The following is a 19,536-nucleotide window of genomic DNA, read 5'->3' as shown; positions in this document are numbered from 1 at the left end:
CCATGATTATTGCTCATTGACTGTAAAAACCTGTAACATCCCGGTTAAAACAGTCCGCCATATCAAATAAAAGAAATATCTGCAGTGACAGGTTATATTTGTTGGAGTTAGGACAAAAGGTGTGCGTTTTTATTTCTGAAAAAAAAAAAAAAAAGTACTTAAGACTTGAAGTAAAACAGGATTCCATTATTGATCACAAAGCCTCTATTTTATGCAAATACCTGGTATCATAGATAATTGTCTGTGTTGTATTCAATATGCAGTGCTAGCTGAGGTGATCAAGGCTGTTTTCCTTTACTCCTGCATGACTTTATTAGTGTGTTGATCTGTGCTTCACATAAATTTTTGCTTCCCTCTACTCCTCTATTAACATAGTTTGTCTTAACAAGCCTGCTTCTGCTTGGGAGATGTCTTCTATAATTTTTTTCGTTTTTGTTTCTTTTTTTCTTTTTTATTTTATTCACTCCCCTTCCCCTTTGTCCCTCCTTCCTCCACACCTCTACCCTCACCCCCTCCCACCACATTATCTCACTCTCACCCCTGACCCCTCACCCCACAACTCTCTTTCCCCTCACCGTCCTCCTTCTCACCACTTCACCACCACCTGCCTCCACCCTTTTTGCTCTTTGCGTCAAGTCGCCTGAGCCCAAAGGAAGTGAGTCTCAGCCCACTCCCGTGACCAATAAGGAGACTCTGGGGTCGCACCTCACAGCTGAGCGGCTGGGGGGCTCTGTTCAGGTACTGCTGCTGCTGCGACTGCTGCTGCTCAGATGGCTAATGCATGAAGCCATATAGTTTTGTATGTGTCTGACCCCCCCCCCCCCCCGACTTCACACTGCCTGTACTGTCAGGTGCTCTCTCTCGACTCTGCGTGTCTGCATTAGACTGTCTGAATCCCAGTGTGTCAGTGCGCCGCCTGTTCTGTTTGCTCTCATTCACCTAATCTGCTGTAGGCTGCTCACAGGAAGGGCCATGCAAAGATGACATCCAGCAGCAACTGTCATGCAAACCCCATGAAATACAGATTTTTGTATCATAAAAAAACAAAGAAAAACCAATAGAATGACCAGTTGATCTTTGTTTTTATCAGATTCCACATTAGTAAAAATAGTAAGTAATCTCAACTGTAAAGTGAAATCTTCTTGATATTATCCTTATGTAAATTATGTTAGAAGGCCATTTCTGTAGCACCAGAAATCGGTGGCCTCCATAGTAAATGTGGCACAAATATGCCACCTAGTGTAGGGTAAGAAAATTGCAGTTTTTAAAGGATAGGTTCCCTTTTTTTCAAGTCTCTTAAATGGTATTTACATACTCGCAAGTATGTTGAAACAGATTTGTTTGCTGTTATCATTACTGTTATAATGCACTACTAATGGGGGCAAAATTCACAGTTCTCCAACTATGTTCTCCAAAGTTCATCTGAAGTTAGTCTAAGCTTTCAACTGTCAGAGTTGGTTAATCTTACAAAGTTTCAGTCCTTTTTTGTCCTTTTTTGAAATTCCTCTTTGCGTTTCCACAGACAGTGTGTCCGTGCTGAGTTGCACTGGAGCGACTGTAATACAAAGAGGGAGCTTCTTGAAAGAAACTCACTTCAGAATGTATTTTTCCAGTGTTTAAGGACTATACATTATGTCCCCCAAGCTTTTTCACTGACAGCACATTATAAAAGGGTTTTCTAACGGCCAATATAAACAGGAGGAATGATTGCAGAAAGCAAAACTTGTTTCAGTGTCCATTTTTGGCACCTGACTTTTATTTTAAGATGGACATGAAAAAATGTGGTCCTATCCTTTAAACTTCTATGAAGTTGCTATAGTTTGGGCATTTCAGGTTACACCTTCAGCTGCTGTCCTTGTCTGAGAGGGCTGATAGATGAAGATAATCAAGGTTACATATTTTTATGTGAATGTTCGTCTCCACCCTGCAGTCAGTGGCTTAAAGCGTGTTTGTGTTGTGTGTGAGCAGTCTGGTGTCCTTTTGTGTTCATATAGGTGATGAGCTCAACGAATGGCGAGCTGAACACTGATGATCCCACGGCCGGACACTCCAACGCTCCCATCACTGCTCCCACTGAGGTTGAAGTGGCTGACGAAACCAAGTACGAAACAGCTGTCAGATACACAGAAAACATCTGGCTGTCTTTACCAGTGCCGCTAGCTTTATTGGATCCAAAATCAGTTTTGAATGGAAAACAATTCGAATTGAATCTCATTAGTCTTTGATATTTGAAAGTATCTAAAACTTAATGATCTTTAATCACCTTTTTAATTAGGTAAGAAGGAAGAAACACTACAATTATGAAAAATAAAATAAGATATGAAATGTATTTGACACAAAAGAATAATGTATTTGCTGTAAACGTAGGAGGCTTCGAAGCTTAGGCCTAAAATATTGATATGACGCACGTAAAGGTTTAATTGGGAGATTCTTGTGAAATTGACGAGACCAGCTAGATCCTTTCTCTAAAGAAGAGTCGTCACTCTTTTGGCCAGTGTTAGTCTACAAAAACACACAGTCCACTCGTGATATAGTCGACATTGTCTTTTCAACCAATGACAGCGGCAGTCAGTGCCACCTAAAAATGAGAGGCCCACCAGTTTGACCAGCGAGCCGTTAGTGTCAGAGCCTACAGATCCAGCTGTTTTACCAGCCTGGAACTGAATTCAAAATGTAAGCCGTTATTTGAACTCAACCTTGACTAGAAGTGCGTTAAAGGAATATGCTAATTTTGGAAAATGCTCACTTGTTCACTAAATATGAAGCTACAGGCAACTAGCTTAGCTTAGCTTAGCATAAGGGCTAGTGGCACGGGTAAAAAATTAAAGTAAAAAACTAAAAATGCACCTACCACCACTTAAAGTTGTATCTTGAGTCCATACAAAGAACAAAGTGTTGGACTATTTGTAGTTATGTTTTGTGTCAGACCATGTCTTGACTGGGGACGAGCTGTTTGCCCAGTCTTTATTCTAAGCTAAGTTAACTTGACCCCCTTCACAACTATGTGGAATTATTCCTCTAACCACTGTCATGTAAGATCAGTATCTCATTTGTATATGTTTGTCTTTTAATGTCTCTTTTTTAAATGAAGTGTTCTTTTGTTTTCCTGCAGGTGCTGTTGTTTCTTCAAAAGGAGAAAGAGGAAAGCCCTCCAGAGGCACAAGTGAAAGAAGAGAACGGAGAGAACTTGAAACATTGTGGTCACTGTCAAGTTTTAAATGGAAGCAACTACACAGACCCCCTGCCCCTTATCTCTTTCCAGCTTCCCCCTCACCTCTTTACCCCTCTCACCTTACTCCCCCTGTCACTCTGTACCTCCCACCCTCGCGCTCTCTCTTTCTCGTTCTCAGTGCTCCCTGGCTACTGGCGAGGTAAAGGAATGTTGCAGTCCTACTGACTCCACAACAGACTCTGATTCCTTTATCTACGAAAAATAAACATACCTGCATTACAACGGGGGGCTTGAGAAAAAGTAAAAAAAGCTGTAACAATGAAACTCGAATACCGTGGCGTGAATATGAAAAAAGATACTGTTTGAAACAGTTGTTGTATTCTAGATTCCATAAAGAACGTGTATTGTTCCAACAGTCAGCTGTTGATCAGGGGAACCACTCAAGTGGTTCGAGTGAAAGAAATCTGCTCCTTAGGAAATTGTTTTTTCTTTTTCTTTTTTTCTTTTTTTTTTTCTTCCTTTGGTGTGTGTTTTGGGATCAAGGTAAAGAGGAAAAGGTGAACTATGCTGATGTTAAATCTGAGAGACACAGGAAGCATTTCATCTATAAAACAGAATTTGGAGGATTTTTATGTATTTTTCTTTTCTTTTTTTTTCTTTTTTTTTTTTGTAATTGAATCCTCGGTTTTCAAAGTCAAATCCCTGCATTGAAAACTTATTTTTATGTTGTAGTGTTCTGGAGTTCAGTTCTTTTCCTCGCTCTGGCTTTCTTTTTGTCTGTCAACATGGACTTTGTAGCACAGTCACTGGCCTCAGGTACTGTGGAAGATTGAGAGAAACAGATATTAAGCTCTCTTATTATTATTATTGCACTTTTGGAAAAAAAAAAAAAGAAAATTACAGTGGAAAACTTTAGGTTTGAAATTAACAATTAAGAAAACAACTTAATAAAGACTGATCTAGGAAGAGTCCTTTACAATGCTTGTATCTGAGTTATGGCCGAAAAAATGTTGTCGATTTACATGAAAAAAAAAAAGATATGTCTTTCGATTTTTATTTCTTACATCAAAATAATTTACCAGGAAATCATAGTTTGTGCCTTTCTAAGTAAAATGTTTAAAGCTCATGTGAGTGTCCCGCTATGACATTTTATCTAATCTGTCCCAAATGCTCACTGGATTACTCTCTCTCTTTGTGTGTGTGTGTGTGTGTGTGTGTGTGTGTGTGTGTGTGTGTGTGTGTGTGTGTGTGTGTGAAAACTCTGGAGGTTTTTGTAAGTGAAGATATGTTATCACTGTACACATCCCTTATTATCACTCATAAGCAGTATACTGTACATCCCTTTTTCCTCGACCTTCTGCTGTGACAATCAACATATCTGTACAGTGGTGGTATTTTCGGTTTAGCGAGAGATCAGGACTGTGTGTGTGTGTGTGTGTGTGTGTGTGGGTGGGTGGGTGCATGTGTGTAGCTTAGAGATCTAACAGACAACAACCCAAATCTGTTTGAACTATTGTTTCGTTTTGTCAGGAGGTCACAAACAGACATGCAGCTCATTGAGGTTTACTTGTTTATAAGGTACATCATGTCTGTGAAATGAGTGGGCCAGTATTTCTCAGCCTGGAAAGAAAAAATTCTTCCCAAATTCAACATGCACAGGATTGGAATAACGATATTCTTTTTTTTTTTTTTTTTTTTTTAGCTCCTTGCTGCTGCAAACAACTGTAGTTTCATGTATCTCTTTGATGGTTTATTTTATGTGTCCTGCTCTGATGGCTTTTTGCTCTGTGTTCAGGCGCAGCCCGTTTAAATCTCCCCTTAAGCTTGTAGGTCATCAGAGATTGCAACTTTTATGGCCCTGTGTTATTTAAAGGAGCACTCCAGTGATTTTTTTTTTTTTTTTTTTTTTTATATTTTATTGGCAGGCTCACAAGAAACGGATGAAAGAAAAGAACAGCTAAAATCCAAGCAGCAGGAGCCAACATACCCTGACTTTAATGGCTAATGCCCATAGTATCCGGCTACTGTGCATTATCCATCGCAGCTGCTGGAGACAGTCTGCAGCCAGAGTGTCCACTGGCTCCGTGACCAGAGCGTTCTTCTTTCACATGAATATTTGCTAGTTCTTGTCAGCAATTTGAATACTCCTGCTTCATTTTCCCTCTTTTTTCTGACTTTTAACAGTTTAATCACATGATGGAATTATACATACTGAAGTTTTCTCTGTCAAACAATTAACACAGGAAAAGTTAAAAGCAGTTTGATGAAACACTACAACAAACAACCACAATAAAAAAACAAAATGATGGTCTTTAAAGTAGGTTTTTGACAGAGTCCATCTACAAGACCAGGGACACAAGATGGGGGATGTAGGTCAGAGTTTATATTGTACTTTATGGTGCAAATTCCAAACAAATTTGTAATTAATTAAGTTATGTAAGTCCAAGTAATATGTTTACTGTGGTGAACCTGCGGTTTTGGTGCCCCTGGGAGTGTGGGGGCTCTGCCCACTCCGCCTGGTTGGTATTCTGGCGTAGCTACTTGTCAGTGAGAGTCAGTTCACTTCTGCTCTCTGTCATCACCATTACTGTGTTTTAATGCAGATGAATTCACAATATAATTGTTCTCATTTACATGTTTGTGTGGCTTAAAAAATACTACGTTGACCAGCAGTCATAATCAAGTTGCAGAGCCGCATATTATTTTATAGTCATGACATCCTTAGACAAAGTAAACAAATACAGGGCAACGACAACAGCTGTTTCTACGTCTAAATGAACTGCTGCATTTGTGCATGAGAAGCATAAAAAATGGCAACAGAACAACTCTGAACTATATTATAAATGTGGTTTCTCAATTAACAGATGCACTGCTTCCAGTGGATGTCACATGTGGTGCAACTTTAGTCCATAGTAGCCTGTGGGTCAAACTGGGATCCTATATTTACCATAATTCAACTGAATCTTTCATTTGACCTTTTACTGCCTCTTAAAAGTACACTTCTTCCAAATGCCATGCACTCAGTTTGTGAGACAGGGTCCTTTTTAAAAAGTTTGAAGTCTCAAACCCAAGCAGAGATGACCCTGCTTATCTCAGGGTTATTTTTCAAACTTCATACAGCTTCTTCTAGAGCTAAAGAGCACATTATACAGCTGTTTTCATTGGCTTAATACTACTATGTATGAGTGAACTAAACCTGATGTGTAAAATCGGTGGACTGCTCCTTTAAAGACCCACTTGAACCACTTTACTATTATGAATCATCAGGTCCTTTAGTTTAAGTTTAGATTTACCTGTTGCACAAGACTGACTGGCCAGTATGTCACCAGTATATGATGTGAATGATGACCATGTGAACCTACAGTGTGTGTCATGAACCAGTAAAGGGAAGCTTCGGTTGTTTTCCACTAAAACAACACTGCAAATGCACAAAATCCATAGTAATGAATTACTGGGGGCAAATACTTGACATCAGAGAGCAGTTGATGTGAATACATTTCTGAATGAATGTCAGTTCAGTGTAAATTTATACAAGATTCACTGAAACAAAGTAGTCGCTAATTTGATGGAGAGACACTTGGCATGCATGTAAGGTGATCAGCTTTTTATTTATTTATTTATTTTTTAAATGAAATTCACGTTTCAAAAAAACCTACAAACAGAATTCATGTTCAGTGATGCAGGAGGGGAAACATGTTTTGGAGACTGAAGTGGGCTCCCTGCTTGAATCACTCGCCATGTGAAGAACAGAAAGAGGAACCAGCTGAATTTGGTAACAGTGTTGCAACTCACGAGTTATAAAGCCACTCATACCCACGGCGTGGTTATTCATCTAATGTAGACTGCATGGGAGGCGTGCACACTGCAGCGCTGTACAATAACCTCAAGAGAGAACAGATCATCATCAGCGTCTCCGAAGCGGCGCTGACAGCTCAGAGAAGCTTTTGTTGCACAGTAAATTGTTCCACTTAATGCTAATATGCTAAACCGCTTCAGCTGACCGGCGTGGGGACCCAGCTTGGCGTAATCCATTACATTGCGTTTATAATATGATTTGTAATTGGGGAGTTGTTTTTTTTTTTTTTTTTTTTTTTTTTTGGGAGATGCTCAGACCAAGTTGCACTGAGTCTTTGCTCACCAGCTGTTAGTGTAACTAACTGCATCATGTATTTGTAAATATGACAACAGCAGATCTATAATTGTGAATAAAGGAAGTTTTATCACAGGACTCAAATCAGTCATGGAGCAGTTTGTGTCTGCTAATCGATCTTTATCAGTCTACCAGCGGTTATGTTACGCAGTGGGACATTTCCTAAACGACCTGTGCGCCTCTATGTGGTTCACATACCTGCTGGTCTACTTCCACTCCGTGCTCGGCTTCAAGAGCACCTATGCAGGTGTGCTGCTGCTGATTGGTCAAATAGCGGACGGAGTCTGTACTCCTCTGGTTGGGTATGAGTCCGACAGAACAGCAGGTGTGCTGGGATATGGCAAGAGAAAAACCTGGCATCTCTTGGGTGAGTGTGAAAAATAACGCAGGTGTGTCCTGCAACAAGCTCATATGTTTTACTCTAAAACAAATGAATGTCCTGAATTTCAAATTAATTTCACCTTGAAAACAAAGTACAGTATCCACATTAAAAGTAATGGAAATGCATATGGCCCTTTGCTGGTCCAAATAGAGCTAATTTTAAGAAATCTGTTGAAGCTTTAGCTGGGTAGATTTTCTTTCATCTGAAATATAGTACAACAGATGCATAAAGTTGCATAACAGTTGAAATATTCAAGTAGAAGTTGTATGGTAAAAGTGCTTAGTTACTTTACTGGTGTTAAAGGAACACAATTGAAATATGATGGTAAATGTCCTACAGGAATGTTTTCGTGGCTTAATAGGCAAGTATTAAGTGCTTTGAACCAGCTTTGATTTAGATCATTTACTGAGGATTTAGGTCCTTTACTAAGGATCTAATTACTAAATAGTCCTGCATCCAAAATTTTACTTGAGTAAAAGTACAGAAACATCAGGAAAATATACTTAAAGCATCAGAAACAAAAGTATACATTCTGCAAAATGGTCACAGTTTTAGTATTTTGTGCAAAAGTGAGGGTATGCAGAGCCTTATAATAATGCATAATATTTTATAAGTTCATTTTATATTTTGTTGGTAAAATGAAAGTAACTATAGTTGTGAGTGAAGTAAAAAGTAGCTACAATATTTCCCTCTGAATTAATTAATATTCATTGATATAAAGTATAAATTTGGAATATTCATGTAAGTTACAAGTACTTCAAAAATGTTCTTATACAGTACTTGCATATGTTTACTCAGTTACTTTCCACCACTGGTAAAAAAAACAAAACAAAAAAAACACATGCAAAGTCTCTCCAAACTCACCATGTTGTACCACAATCCACTTTTAATGATATTCTACAGTTATGAAAGTGACTTTTCTCAAACATGTCTATTTATTTTCCAGGAACCGTTTGTGTTCTGGTGTCTTTCCCCTTCATCTTCAACCCCTGCCTGGCCTGTAATGCCAACACTCCTCAGTGGGCTGAGATCCTTTACTTCTCTCCCTTCATCATCATCTTCCAGTTCGGCTGGGCCGCCACTCAGATCTCACACCTCTCTCTCATCCCAGAGCTGGTGTCCACTGAGGGCGCTAAGGTGGAGCTCACTGCGTACAGGTGAGGTGACGTCACCATGGCAGAAGTACCTCCAGTTGTTTAACTATAAAATACAGAGTGAGTGAGTGAGTGAGTGAGTGAGTGAGTGAGTGAGTGAGTGAGTGAGTGATAACACCATTGGTCAGCCAAGTGCCATGTGACGAAGACTTGACATAACACCATTGGGCGGCCAGCCGAGTGTTGGAGTGGGGGGGATGGGGGTGTTTACTGCGTTGTTGCCAACTTAGGGCATTTGTTGCTAGATTAAGAGACTTTTTTCAAAAAAAGGCACATAGCAACAAATCTTGCTACTTTTTGGATAAATCGCTAGTCTCCCCAGAAGAGATTCATCAGAAGGGGTTAAATCCAGAACGGTTTTCCGGCACCTCCGATAATAAGTCAAAAAAATATGTGTCTAAACAGAGAGTGTGACAGATGAGCAACCACGGACACAGGCAGGAGAGAAGCTAAGGCTTCACACAAGGCAATGGTCCTTTTAAATGCATTGTTGCAAAGAAGTGACGCCTCGCTTATCCAGGAACACATAAAAAAGCTCTACGTTTTAAATTCCCAATCCTTATTATAAAGATCAGCTCGATGGGGTATGGGTGATTAAAAAAGAGCAGATGAGGAGAATCACCTGTTGGCGGGCAGAGAAAGTCATAACATCTGAATCTTCTGACCAGAATATTTTCATTTGAACGTGAACACATACACAATATGATAATTTCTTCCACTGTCTGTGCTCTTCACATCCGTCAAGTCTCCTATCAAGTCTCTTGTACAACCCAGGCTTCACTCCCATCTTTAGAATGTAATAGGACTTCTTCCACTGCACTGTCCAAATGGAAGGACGACACTGTTCTCAGACAGTTGCAACAGCAGCAATCAATGATGTCTATTTCCTGGTTAAAACACAACAGAGGAACTCAAATTTCAAAGAAAAGGGAAATAAATACAGGATCTGCTGTGTGATTTCATCATATTATCCAAAGCAGCTCAAATGTGGAAGCAAACAGAAATAGCCCTTAGTCTGCAGTGAGTTTTGCTATTGCTATTATAAAAACCACAGCCCTGTATTTAAATCTTTTTCAACATATTACTCCTTGCGTAGGTATGCGTTCACTGTGGTGGCCAACATCACAGTCTACACTGTGGCCTGGCTGCTCTTTCATTTCCAGGCTCAGCACAATGTGAACCCGGCCATCGCAGGCAACCTGGGCCAGGAAGACATCCCTCTGTTCAGGGTAAGAAGAGAGGTGCTAGACAGATGAAATCACTTTGGTTAAATCACTATTTTCACCAAAACTCTCTTTCTCTCTCTCTCTCTCTCGCTCTCTCTCGCTCTCTCTCGCTCTCTCTCTCTCTCTCTCTCGCTCTCTCTCTCTCTCTCTCTCTCTCTCTCTCTCTCTCTCTCTCTCTCTCTCTCTCTCTCTCTCTCTCTCTCTCTGTCCATAGGTGCTGGCCCTCATTGTGCTGGGTACTGGGTCATTATTCTCCCTGATATTCCATGTGGGTACAAAAGAGGCTGCCCCAGCCTCAGAGCCAGAGAATCAGCTGATCACACCTTCCTCGTCACAGGAACCTCTGCTTCATCCTGTACTTCAGTGGAACCAGTGGTTAAAGGAGCCCTCCTTCTATCAGGTGACTCCTACTCGTAACTTTCTGCTTATTCTGAGAGTTTCTCTTCCTTTTTGCTTCCTCTTTCTCACTGGGAAGTCTGTGGCGGCAAAGTTTGCTGGTGATTGCTGTTTAACCTTAATGGATCAGTGGTTTTGTGTGATATAGTCCGTTTTCTAAAAATGTGCTATCCTGGTATTCTTTGTTTCCCAGTCCATTACCACACACTTAGAACCTACTAGGGCTGTTTAATCCATCACAGTGAACATGAAGTCTGCACTATTTTTTGTCAAAGTCATATTAGTATTAGGATTTAATGCAGTGTAGATGAAAGTGCGCTTAAATTGCTTTGTGCATACTGCATAATAATAATGTCACATTTAAAAAAAGGAAAGGTTGACATCAACTCAAGCACCAACAACTGTCTAATCTTCAATCAAGACTGTCCGACACCGGGTCGTAATAAGCTGCTGTTACGACTCACATTTACTTTTGATTTGTTTAGCGACCTCTAGTGGTCATGTGAGACAGCATCAGTCTTCTAAGCAAAATCCCTAAAATGTTTATAATCCTCAGTGAAAGAAGACTGAGGGTTTACAGTCATGCTGGCAGCTCTGTGAGGCTCTACTCAGGCACAGTGATGCTTTGGTCTCCGTCCAATAGTTGATATTTCAGTGTGGACCAAAGTGTTTGAATTATATGCAGCATCATATGTCTGTCTTGTGCTTAAGGAGCTTAAACTTGCAAAAAATACCTAAATGGTCTTTTAGATTGTGTTTCCTGTTCTTGCTTTTGAACCAGGTGGCTTTTCTGTACATGTGCACCAGACTAATAGTCAACTTGTCTCAGACCTACATCTCTGTTTACCTCACCTACTCACTGATGTTACCAAAGGTAAGGCCCACTGTTTGTATTCACACTTCTGTTTGAACATACTTCAGACATTATGTTGCTTCTATTTGTGGGATGCTTCAATTGAAATACTGATTCCCCTGCTTCTCCCCTCAGAACTTCATTGCCATCATTCCTCTGGTGATTTATGTCAGCAGCTTTGTGTGGTCTCTGGTCATGAAACCAGTCAGCAAGTGCTTAGGCATCAGTGTGAGTCTCTCAGTTTTCATGGCTTTCACCAGGAAAATCTGCAACATCATTCAGATAAATGCTTCTCTAGTTTATGGAAGTAACATCAATGGATTAAAGCGGTGAGTGTATCCAGAGGGAGACTGACCATCTGGAATCAGCCAGTCGACCTGCGTGCCCAGAATAACTGATCCAAAAACAACAAAATAAACCTGCTTTTAAGGTGGATGTTGGAAATTGTAAATGATCAAACTGAGCTTTTTTTTTTTTTTACTTTACAAAAAAGAAATTATATTTCTGTATTTGTTTTCTTGACAAGTTTTATATATATATATATATATATATATATATCCTATATAATAATTAGTTTTACTGTGGAAGTGCTCCATATACATTTGTGTGGGAAGAAGGCAGATGTGAGGATAGTTCCTGTTTATTCAATAGGATACATCCATTTTTATAAACTCTATTATCATATTAGCAACAACACTCTTATTTTATGAATTAATATCTGTTATATGATTGATAAATTAGTTCTTTGCAAGAAAACTGAAATGTGTTTGTTTGTTGTCAGATTACCTATTTGTTGGGCCTGCTGCTGGTGCTCGGCTTTGCCACCTGGGTGTTTGTGGACAAGACGATGGGATCTGAGAGGATCTATGGAGTGGCAGTGCTGCTGGGAAGCGGTTCAGCTACAATCCTGGTCATGTCTCTGTCCATGACTGCAACGCTCATCGGAGAGCAGACGGTAGGTCTGAGAGGAACTAACCTGCAACAGCTGACGCCTTTGTAGCTGTTGCATGGAGGAATTTAAAAGGATAAGACTTTCCATATTCAATTTTTTTCTTGTTATTCTGACGTAAAAACAAGACCAACAATGAACCGATCCAATTCGCAGGTACTGCCTGTGTATCAACGCCTGCCAAGCTCCCATCCTACATACACTGTGCCACTGCTGTTTATAGCAATTCTCACTCACCAAATGTGTGTTAATCAGTGGCTTTAAATAGTCCCCAACAAATGCACCATTTACTCCTGTTGTTTCAGCTGGTTTAAGAAATCACTGAGCCTTTTTACAAAAAATGAAACTATTTATTTATGGCCTGTTTTTAAAGATTTATGTCTTCAGTAAAGCAAATTGGCTTCAGGACTTAGAGCCAAAGACAGAGTAGAGTATAAAAAGTATTGAGAAACAGAGTGAGATATTGTTGGTTTTGGTCTTTTCATGGGATTTGTTTACAATAACAATAACAATAATACTGAATTAAGCCAGCTTTATCCTTTACATTTTTAAACAGTGAAAGCTTGTAACAAGTCCACTCTGCAGTATAGTGTCAACAGTTACAACAGCAGTTTGTTATTCTGCCAGGAATTGCTTTTTGAAAAAAATTAAAGTTGCTCCTTTTAAGGGAACCAATACCAGAATCACATGCCAAACTGCAGGAGAATATTCAGATGCCCATTATTGTCTTTACTAAATGTAATTTTCACTTTGTGGTCACTGAAAACAAATGAGGTCAAGAGAAACCTCATCACAAGGATCAGCTCAATCAGAATCAGCTGTCCCGTCACAGCAGGGTTAACTGAACTTCTACAGTTTGATAACTGTATTAATATGTGCTGTAATAGTAAGGTTCAGTCAGTTTGTTCTCGTGCCACTGGATCAAAGTCAAAGTCAAGATGCTCTGGGAAAGCTATAAGCTGTAAAAAATGAAAGGACGGGGGTGTTGTGGTGTTGTTTGAATTCCAGCAAATTTTTACTGCTGTCACATCTCTTCTCATGTCTGTCTTTCATCAATCATATTGTGTGAAAAGAGATGAATGAAAATACTGGATGAATGCAGACAAAGGCTCGATTGTCCATCTTATTTACAGAAAGAAAAAATGCTGTGAAGAATTGTGTGGGCTTCATGGATAGATTTCAGTCCTTTGTGCTTTGCTGCTGTGACTGTAACGATCTTTGATCTCTGTATTCTTTGGCAGCAAAGTGGAGCCTTTGTTTATGGATCAATGAGCCTCACAGACAAGGTGGCTAATGGTGTGGGGGTCATCATCATCCAGACGATCCGGCCATGCAGGTGAGTCTCTCTGTGACTGACACCCAGCTGCCTTCTGCTCGTTCTTTTTATGTACCCTCCCATAAAATGAAAGATTAGGGATTTCCACCTTGTCAGAATACAAAGGAATCCTCAACAACATACACTCACCAAGCTTTATTAGGAACACATGTGCACCTGCTTATATGTGCAATTATTCAATCAGCCAATCATGTGGCAGCATTGCAATACATAAAATCCTGCAGATACATGTCAGAAGTTTCAGTTAATCTTCACATCAAACATCACAATAGGGAAAAAATGTTTCTCATTTCAGCCAAGAACAGAAATCTGGCCGCAGGCTGCGGTTGGCACAGGTTACCCAAAACTGGACACGAGAAGACCTTATCTTATTCCTCTGTGCCACAGATCTTTGTTAAAAAACACATAAAAGAGCCACATTGTTGCACTGGGTGATATGATCCTTCATTACAATGAACTGTAGTTTATTTTAAATTCTACATACCCCATCCTGCTGCCTGAAATACTCACGAGTGCCAAATGTGTATTAATCCACAGCTGAAAATAGTCCCCAACAAATAAACTATTTACTCCTGTTTCAGTGACATTTGCTAAAAACTACAGCACCCAGCTGTTTTAAGAAATGCTGTGCCTTTTGAAAAAGAAAAAAAAAAATGAAACTATGTATTTGTGATCTGTTGTTAAAGATTTATGTCTTCAATAGAAACACGTTTGCGTGAGACTGAGAGCCACAGGACAGGAAATTTGAAAAAACTTGCTGAGTTTGGTCTTTCCATGCAATTTTAGTTGAAAATAAGAAACATGTAGATGAACGCCAGCCTTATCCTTTAACTTATGGCTGTGTCTATGTTTTCCCTTTGCCTCATGATAGTGAATGCACATTCCAACACATTAGCAGATGTGTAAGCTAAAAGGCTTAATCAATGATCCATTTAATCTTCCATGCTTTATTGAACACAATCACTTTACATCTTCATGTAACCAGTTACCAAGAAGTCATATATAGACATCGCCTAATTCAACCCAAGTGTGGATCCCTGTCGATTACATCAGCATGTGGGCCACACATCAAATTATTTAGAATATTTACAACATTAAACTCAGAGTTATTAACTCCACATCCACCACCTTGAAAGACAAGCTGTATATGATAATGTAGCAAAGGAATATAGCTGTAGTCATATTATACCAGTAAGAATAGATCTCTAAGAATAGATCTATACACAAGCAGGATCTCTATTCCTGCTGGTGAAACAAGATGTAGTCTACTATAGTTATATTTATTAGCTTCCTATGTTTTTTTCCTACAAAATGAAATGACTTGATGGTGGATTTCTCTTACTTGAAGATGTGAAAAGATAAATCTAGCTTTACTGCACACAGCTGACCTCTGAGCTCTCAAACACAGTAACTCCACTTCACTACTTTTCTGTCTCACTTTAACAAAAGCTCTTCCCATTTTCTCTCTCCAGCAGCACACAGTCATGCTGCCCGGACTGTGTGTGGTTTTATCGTGACATCATGGCGTTTGTTACCGGGGGTGTCGCCGTGGCTGCGGCACTTTGCCTGTTCTCAATTCTCATTTGGCCTATCAGGATACGGAGAAATTAGGTTTCAAAATGTACACCACACTCATTGCTCATTATTGTCTGAAACATGCACACACACACAGAAAACAACCATTCACACCATAGCAGGACTTTAATAACTCACTACATGATGTTAGAGACAGGTGTATTTTAGATTTTCATTGACAGTGTCTAGATTTTGACTCTTATGCTTAAACCTAGAAGTAAAAATGTCAGCTGGATTCCAAGCACAGATGCATTTAGACAAGGCTTATTAATATATAAACATATTTGGACAGAAATAATTAACTTCTTTTCTGCATGAATAGAAAGTCATATAAGAAGTTCTAATAGGAATGCCTTTGTGGTTGGACAAGGGAAATGGTGCAGAGGATAAAGCCATGACACCATCTAGTGTATGAATATGTAACTACACTGCTTTACTGTAAGGGCTTATAAGGCTTTTAAAGCTGAGAATGACCGTATGTTAAGAGATCCACATTCAAGGTCCTTGAATGGAACCAAGTTTTATGAAGAATTTAGACATTGAAATATTTACAAACACATGGACTAAATACAACACATAGCAATATTTCATAATGATTTATACTTATGCTTTACACTGAAATTGCATCAAATAAATATAACATTTGCTTTCCACTGTGAATGAAGCCAAATGTTTTAGTTGATCTGGCGGCAGCTGTGGCGCTTTTCCAAGACAATGAACTGGGTGAACTTGACTTCTGAAGAAACCTGCACAGCAGAGAAACTGCAGAGATTCACAAAGTATAAATTGTGTTAATTCCTTTATAATGCATCCTTTTACTAATTAAAATCATTTGATAATGTTCACACACATTTTATTTTTCTTCTTTATTTTGTTGTTTGTTTGTAGTCTTTGTCTGTCTCATGAATGCCTGCTGTGTTAAAATTTGTAAATGTTATAATGGCATGGTATACTTACTGATTATGAGAATTTGGCCTTAAGAGCCAGCTGATCATAATTGTTCCTCAAGGGGCCAATGAGTGACCTCATCAGTATGTTACACACCTCTGTGATTTAAATTCTCATTGTTGTGTAAATTCTTTTAAAATCACTTCCAGCAGGTCCAGAGTCCTGTTTTCTCTTAAACACACACTGGTTCACTGCAGTGTAGAGGGGCAAGAGTTTGTATTTCACTGTTAAACTTTAATCTGTCACCGTCTCCGTGTTAAGAATCACAATTACTCTGATGTGAGGTTTGTCAATTTTATAGTCTCATGTTGCACTTATGATGTTGCGCTTTATTTGTGCAGCCTCAGTGTTTTATTTTGACCAAGAAAGCAGGTTTATTTTTTCAAAAACTCCCTTCCTTGTACAGCTAGTGAGGAAATCAGAGGCAGCTCAGTTTCTTTGTTTCATACAGAGGAGTCTACACCCTCATGGAGGAATGCAATTGAATTTATACACTGAAACAAACTAATGACAATGCAACTTGATTGCGAAACAGAGAGATAACAAAAGTCACGTAGCAAGTGTCCTAAGATAAAAAACCACACATGATGATTTGACACCAACATGAAATGTTATAGGAGATTTCTTGTTAAACTTGACTTTAAACCTAACACCTTATCCCCATAAATGTTTGTCTTATTGCTAATACTGTTACTTAACTGCTGCTTAACGAATATGTTGTCTGGTAGAACACTATGGTGACAATGATGGTTATATTTATGGTTGTATTTATCTTTTACTTTTGGTCATCATTTATCTATTAGGATTTTATATTTGATTGATTGTATTTAAAAGTGTCTCAGTCCCATAATATGGTTTATTGAGCACACATGGGCACACTGGGCACAGGCCCAGCAGCCCAAGGGTCAGGGGATCCCTGGAGCCTCTGTTTCAAGTGGATGTTAATATTTATTGTTGAAAAATCAAACAACTAGCCTACAAAAAGAGACAAAAATAACAAATACATACAATATGCATCCAAGCAGAAGCAAAGCAAAACTATTACAAAGACTCAAAGCACAAAGATATTTAGACCACAAAATTTTGTCTCGTTTTTATCCCACAAAAACGAAACAAAATAGTTCCAAGGAGATGCAAAACAGACACAAAGACTAGTAACAACCACAAAGAGACAAAAAAAAATGACAAAAAATACAAAAATCATAACAGCAATAAGGTCTCAAAAATACTACACAGATGTGCACAAGGACATCAAACAGATGTGAAACGACCAAAAAGAGATACAAAACAACTCTGAAGAGAAGCAAACTGATCACGTGGTTCAGTCTGGGGGTCTTGTTCCTATAGTAGAAGTGTAGGGGGCCCAGTATCTCACAATCTGTCCATGTGTAAACCGCAGAAAGGCCGACCTCTGGCGGTTGAATCGCGGCGGTGTGGCTGTTGTGCGGCGGCCTCATCACCGCGGACAGGCGGGACAAAGCACTTGTTCAGAGGCAGTCGCCTGTACGGAAACCGTTGTCGCTGGTCTCTGCCCGGGACAGGAGCTTCAAGCGGGGTCACGACTTTCAAAGTTTGCCCCAGAGAAAGAGGTCCATATTGAAGTCAGCACAGAAACATTTTATTTTTCTTCCGGACACCTATTTTCCTCAGCTGTTCTCAAACTTTCACAGCCAGGAGAGTTTTCCCTGGAAACAGGGACGGACAGAGCTGAAGTTTTAATTCCCCTCCCCGACCCTCAGGTAAGGCAACGCTTAAGGTGGAGTAAGTTAAGTTAAGTTATTATAATAGCTGTATTTAAACTCATTCTGTCAGACTAAACCTGCATGGATGTGTTTCTTAGAAGTGTGCTCCTGAAATATGTGAGTGAACGCAGCTTTTATAACGGTAGATTTGTAACTTGGACAGGTGGGTCCCTCATGTTGTTTTCCAAGCACTTAACCCATTAGCTATAACACCACGAATGGGTCACTGTTTGTTATTGATTATAACGAGTTATATCAGAAATCTAGAGAATCACATCAGGAAAAATCATTCCAACCATCGTAAATAATATTTATGATGATTTGAATTAAATTACGTTAGAAATTCAAGTTTAAAGAGACAACCCGTGATCTTAAACAACCAAAACTCACAACACAGGTTCACAAACTGCAATCTGTTCATCTGTTTTGAATTGTGTTGCAGATTAATAGCTACTATATCGACTGATTTATTACACCCAGGTGCCCGTTTATTAGATATACACCTTGCCAACACTAATGCAGTCCAATGCAGCAGCAGTGCAGTAAATGAAGGTGCTAATATTCAGTTTCTGTTGTAGAGACATTGATCTAACTTTGTGGAAGCTGTAGTTTGTGGTTATCTTTAATTTGATTGCTTTGCATTACACTGAGAGGTGTTTCTATTAGTAGTATTTCATCCATATTCAGTTCATCCAACATTTATCCAGTTTATTATGAGTTTATTATGATTGAGGAGATTTTTCACTGGGTAGGTGTTTTGGCAGGACGTCTTGGCTGACTCCTGTGTGTATGCCAGTGGGTCCCAGCCTACATGGGGCAGGGGCTTAATTGTTTTTGACAGATGTGAGACATGCCCTCTGATTCCTTTGAACCTGAAGAAGAGCTTGAAATATTGTATGTTTCTTAATGTATTAAAGTAGAAATTTTGAAGGGAGTTGTGGGGTAGTTGTTTGAGCCTTCTGGAAATTCCTTGACCCTCAGATTGCTTCCTGCCAGTAATTGATATAATCAAACACTGCAGTAGGAAATAAACTAAGTGCCCAGTGGCTTATGAGACAGTCTGTTGATCAACAATAAAGGACACCTGACACCACAGCACACACTTTACCCATCCACCTGTCCTCCCCTCTTTCTGTCTCTCCCCTCTGACTCCACTCAGGAGCAGCACAGAGGAGCCCTTGTTTGATCCTCCCTGGACAGTGCCCCAGTTTTCTTTCTTTCTTTTTTTTCCCCCCTGACTCCATGGCAACACTGTTCCCGTGACGAGCAGCCTTGACTTTTGCCCCTCCTGCTCCCAAAACAAAGGCAAGAAGTTATGGAGGGATGGAGAGAAGGAGGGCGAGAGAGTTGGGGGACGGGGACGGGGGATCGTGAAGGGGGATGAAGGATATGGAGGAATGAGGGAGGGAATAATAGGAAGGTGTCTGGGATGGAGGCTCTGAGGCGAGACCTCCACTGCTGTGTGCGCCAGAGTCGCATAAAGAGAGGAGAGTTATTACCCGGGACTGTAGACTGTAGGCAGTGCCAGGGACCGTCTCTCAGTCTGTGTGTCTAAATGTCTGAATGGCCGGCCATCTTGGCCATTACCTCCTTCACAAGATGCCCAAAGAGGAGAAATCTGTAGATGAAAGAGGCGTTTTTGTTTTTAAAAAT

General features: G+C 39.7%; 3 protein-coding genes across 7 annotated transcripts in view; all 3 read left to right on the top strand.

Annotated features, from left to right (window-relative positions):
* Positions 1-4,298, top strand: part of LOC111654873 (casein kinase I) — a 36,259-nt gene extending 31,961 nt beyond the window's left edge. For 3 of the 4 annotated variants that reach the window (XM_023406038.2, XM_023406037.2, XM_087173929.1), the window contains exons 10-11: positions 1,995-2,101; positions 3,113-4,298. In XM_023406038.2, coding sequence (XP_023261806.1) covers positions 1,995-2,101; positions 3,113-3,167 — 162 coding nt within the window. In that variant the 3' untranslated portion in view covers positions 3,168-4,298. Of the gene's footprint in view, positions 1-636; positions 739-1,994; positions 2,102-3,112 lie in introns of all 4 variants that reach the window. The other variant, XM_023406033.2, reaches the window with a different exon arrangement.
* A 1,431-nt stretch (positions 4,299-5,729) lies between these two features.
* On the top strand, positions 5,730-16,042 carry mfsd12b (major facilitator superfamily domain containing 12b). Of its 2 annotated transcripts, none has more exons than XM_023406032.1 (9): positions 5,730-7,689; positions 8,651-8,861; positions 9,955-10,087; positions 10,299-10,484; positions 11,262-11,354; positions 11,469-11,561; positions 12,115-12,288; positions 13,524-13,618; positions 15,094-16,042. In XM_023406032.1, exons 1-9 carry the CDS (start codon positions 7,413-7,415, stop codon positions 15,227-15,229), a joined length of 1,398 nt encoding a protein of 465 aa, XP_023261800.1. In that variant the 5' UTR covers positions 5,730-7,412; the 3' UTR covers positions 15,230-16,042. The 2 variants fall into 2 exon arrangements, with proteins under 2 accessions (XP_023261800.1, XP_023261799.1); XM_023406031.1 differs by having other exon boundaries at positions 15,091-16,042.
* A 1,472-nt stretch (positions 16,043-17,514) lies between these two features.
* LOC111654870 (occludin) overlaps positions 17,515-19,536 on the top strand; it is a 19,794-nt gene continuing 17,772 nt past the window's right edge. Inside the window, exon 1 of the mRNA XM_023406030.2 lies at positions 17,515-17,880. The gene's annotated coding sequence lies outside the window, so the exon portion shown is untranslated. The remainder of the gene's footprint in view (positions 17,881-19,536) is intronic.

This window comes from Seriola lalandi, unplaced genomic scaffold (genome assembly GCF_002814215.2).
Source record: "Seriola lalandi dorsalis isolate HSWRI2012SDOR001 ecotype SW California unplaced genomic scaffold, Sedor1 jcf7180002054293, whole genome shotgun sequence".
NCBI classification, from domain to species: domain Eukaryota; kingdom Metazoa; phylum Chordata; class Actinopteri; order Carangiformes; family Carangidae; genus Seriola; species Seriola lalandi.
This window is presented reverse-complemented; position numbering and strand designations above follow the sequence as displayed.

Coding starts and splice junctions, on each gene's coding strand:
- mfsd12b (XM_023406031.1), top strand. CDS start 7,413: ATGGAGCAGTTTGTGTCTGCTAATCGATCTTTATCAGTCTACCAGCGG. Junction 10,485..11,261: donor AGGAGCCCTCCTTCTATCAG/GTGACTCCTACT, acceptor CTTTTGAACCAG/GTGGCTTTTCTGTACATGTG. Junction 12,289..13,523: donor CGCTCATCGGAGAGCAGACG/GTAGGTCTGAGA, acceptor ATTCTTTGGCAG/CAAAGTGGAGCCTTTGTTTA.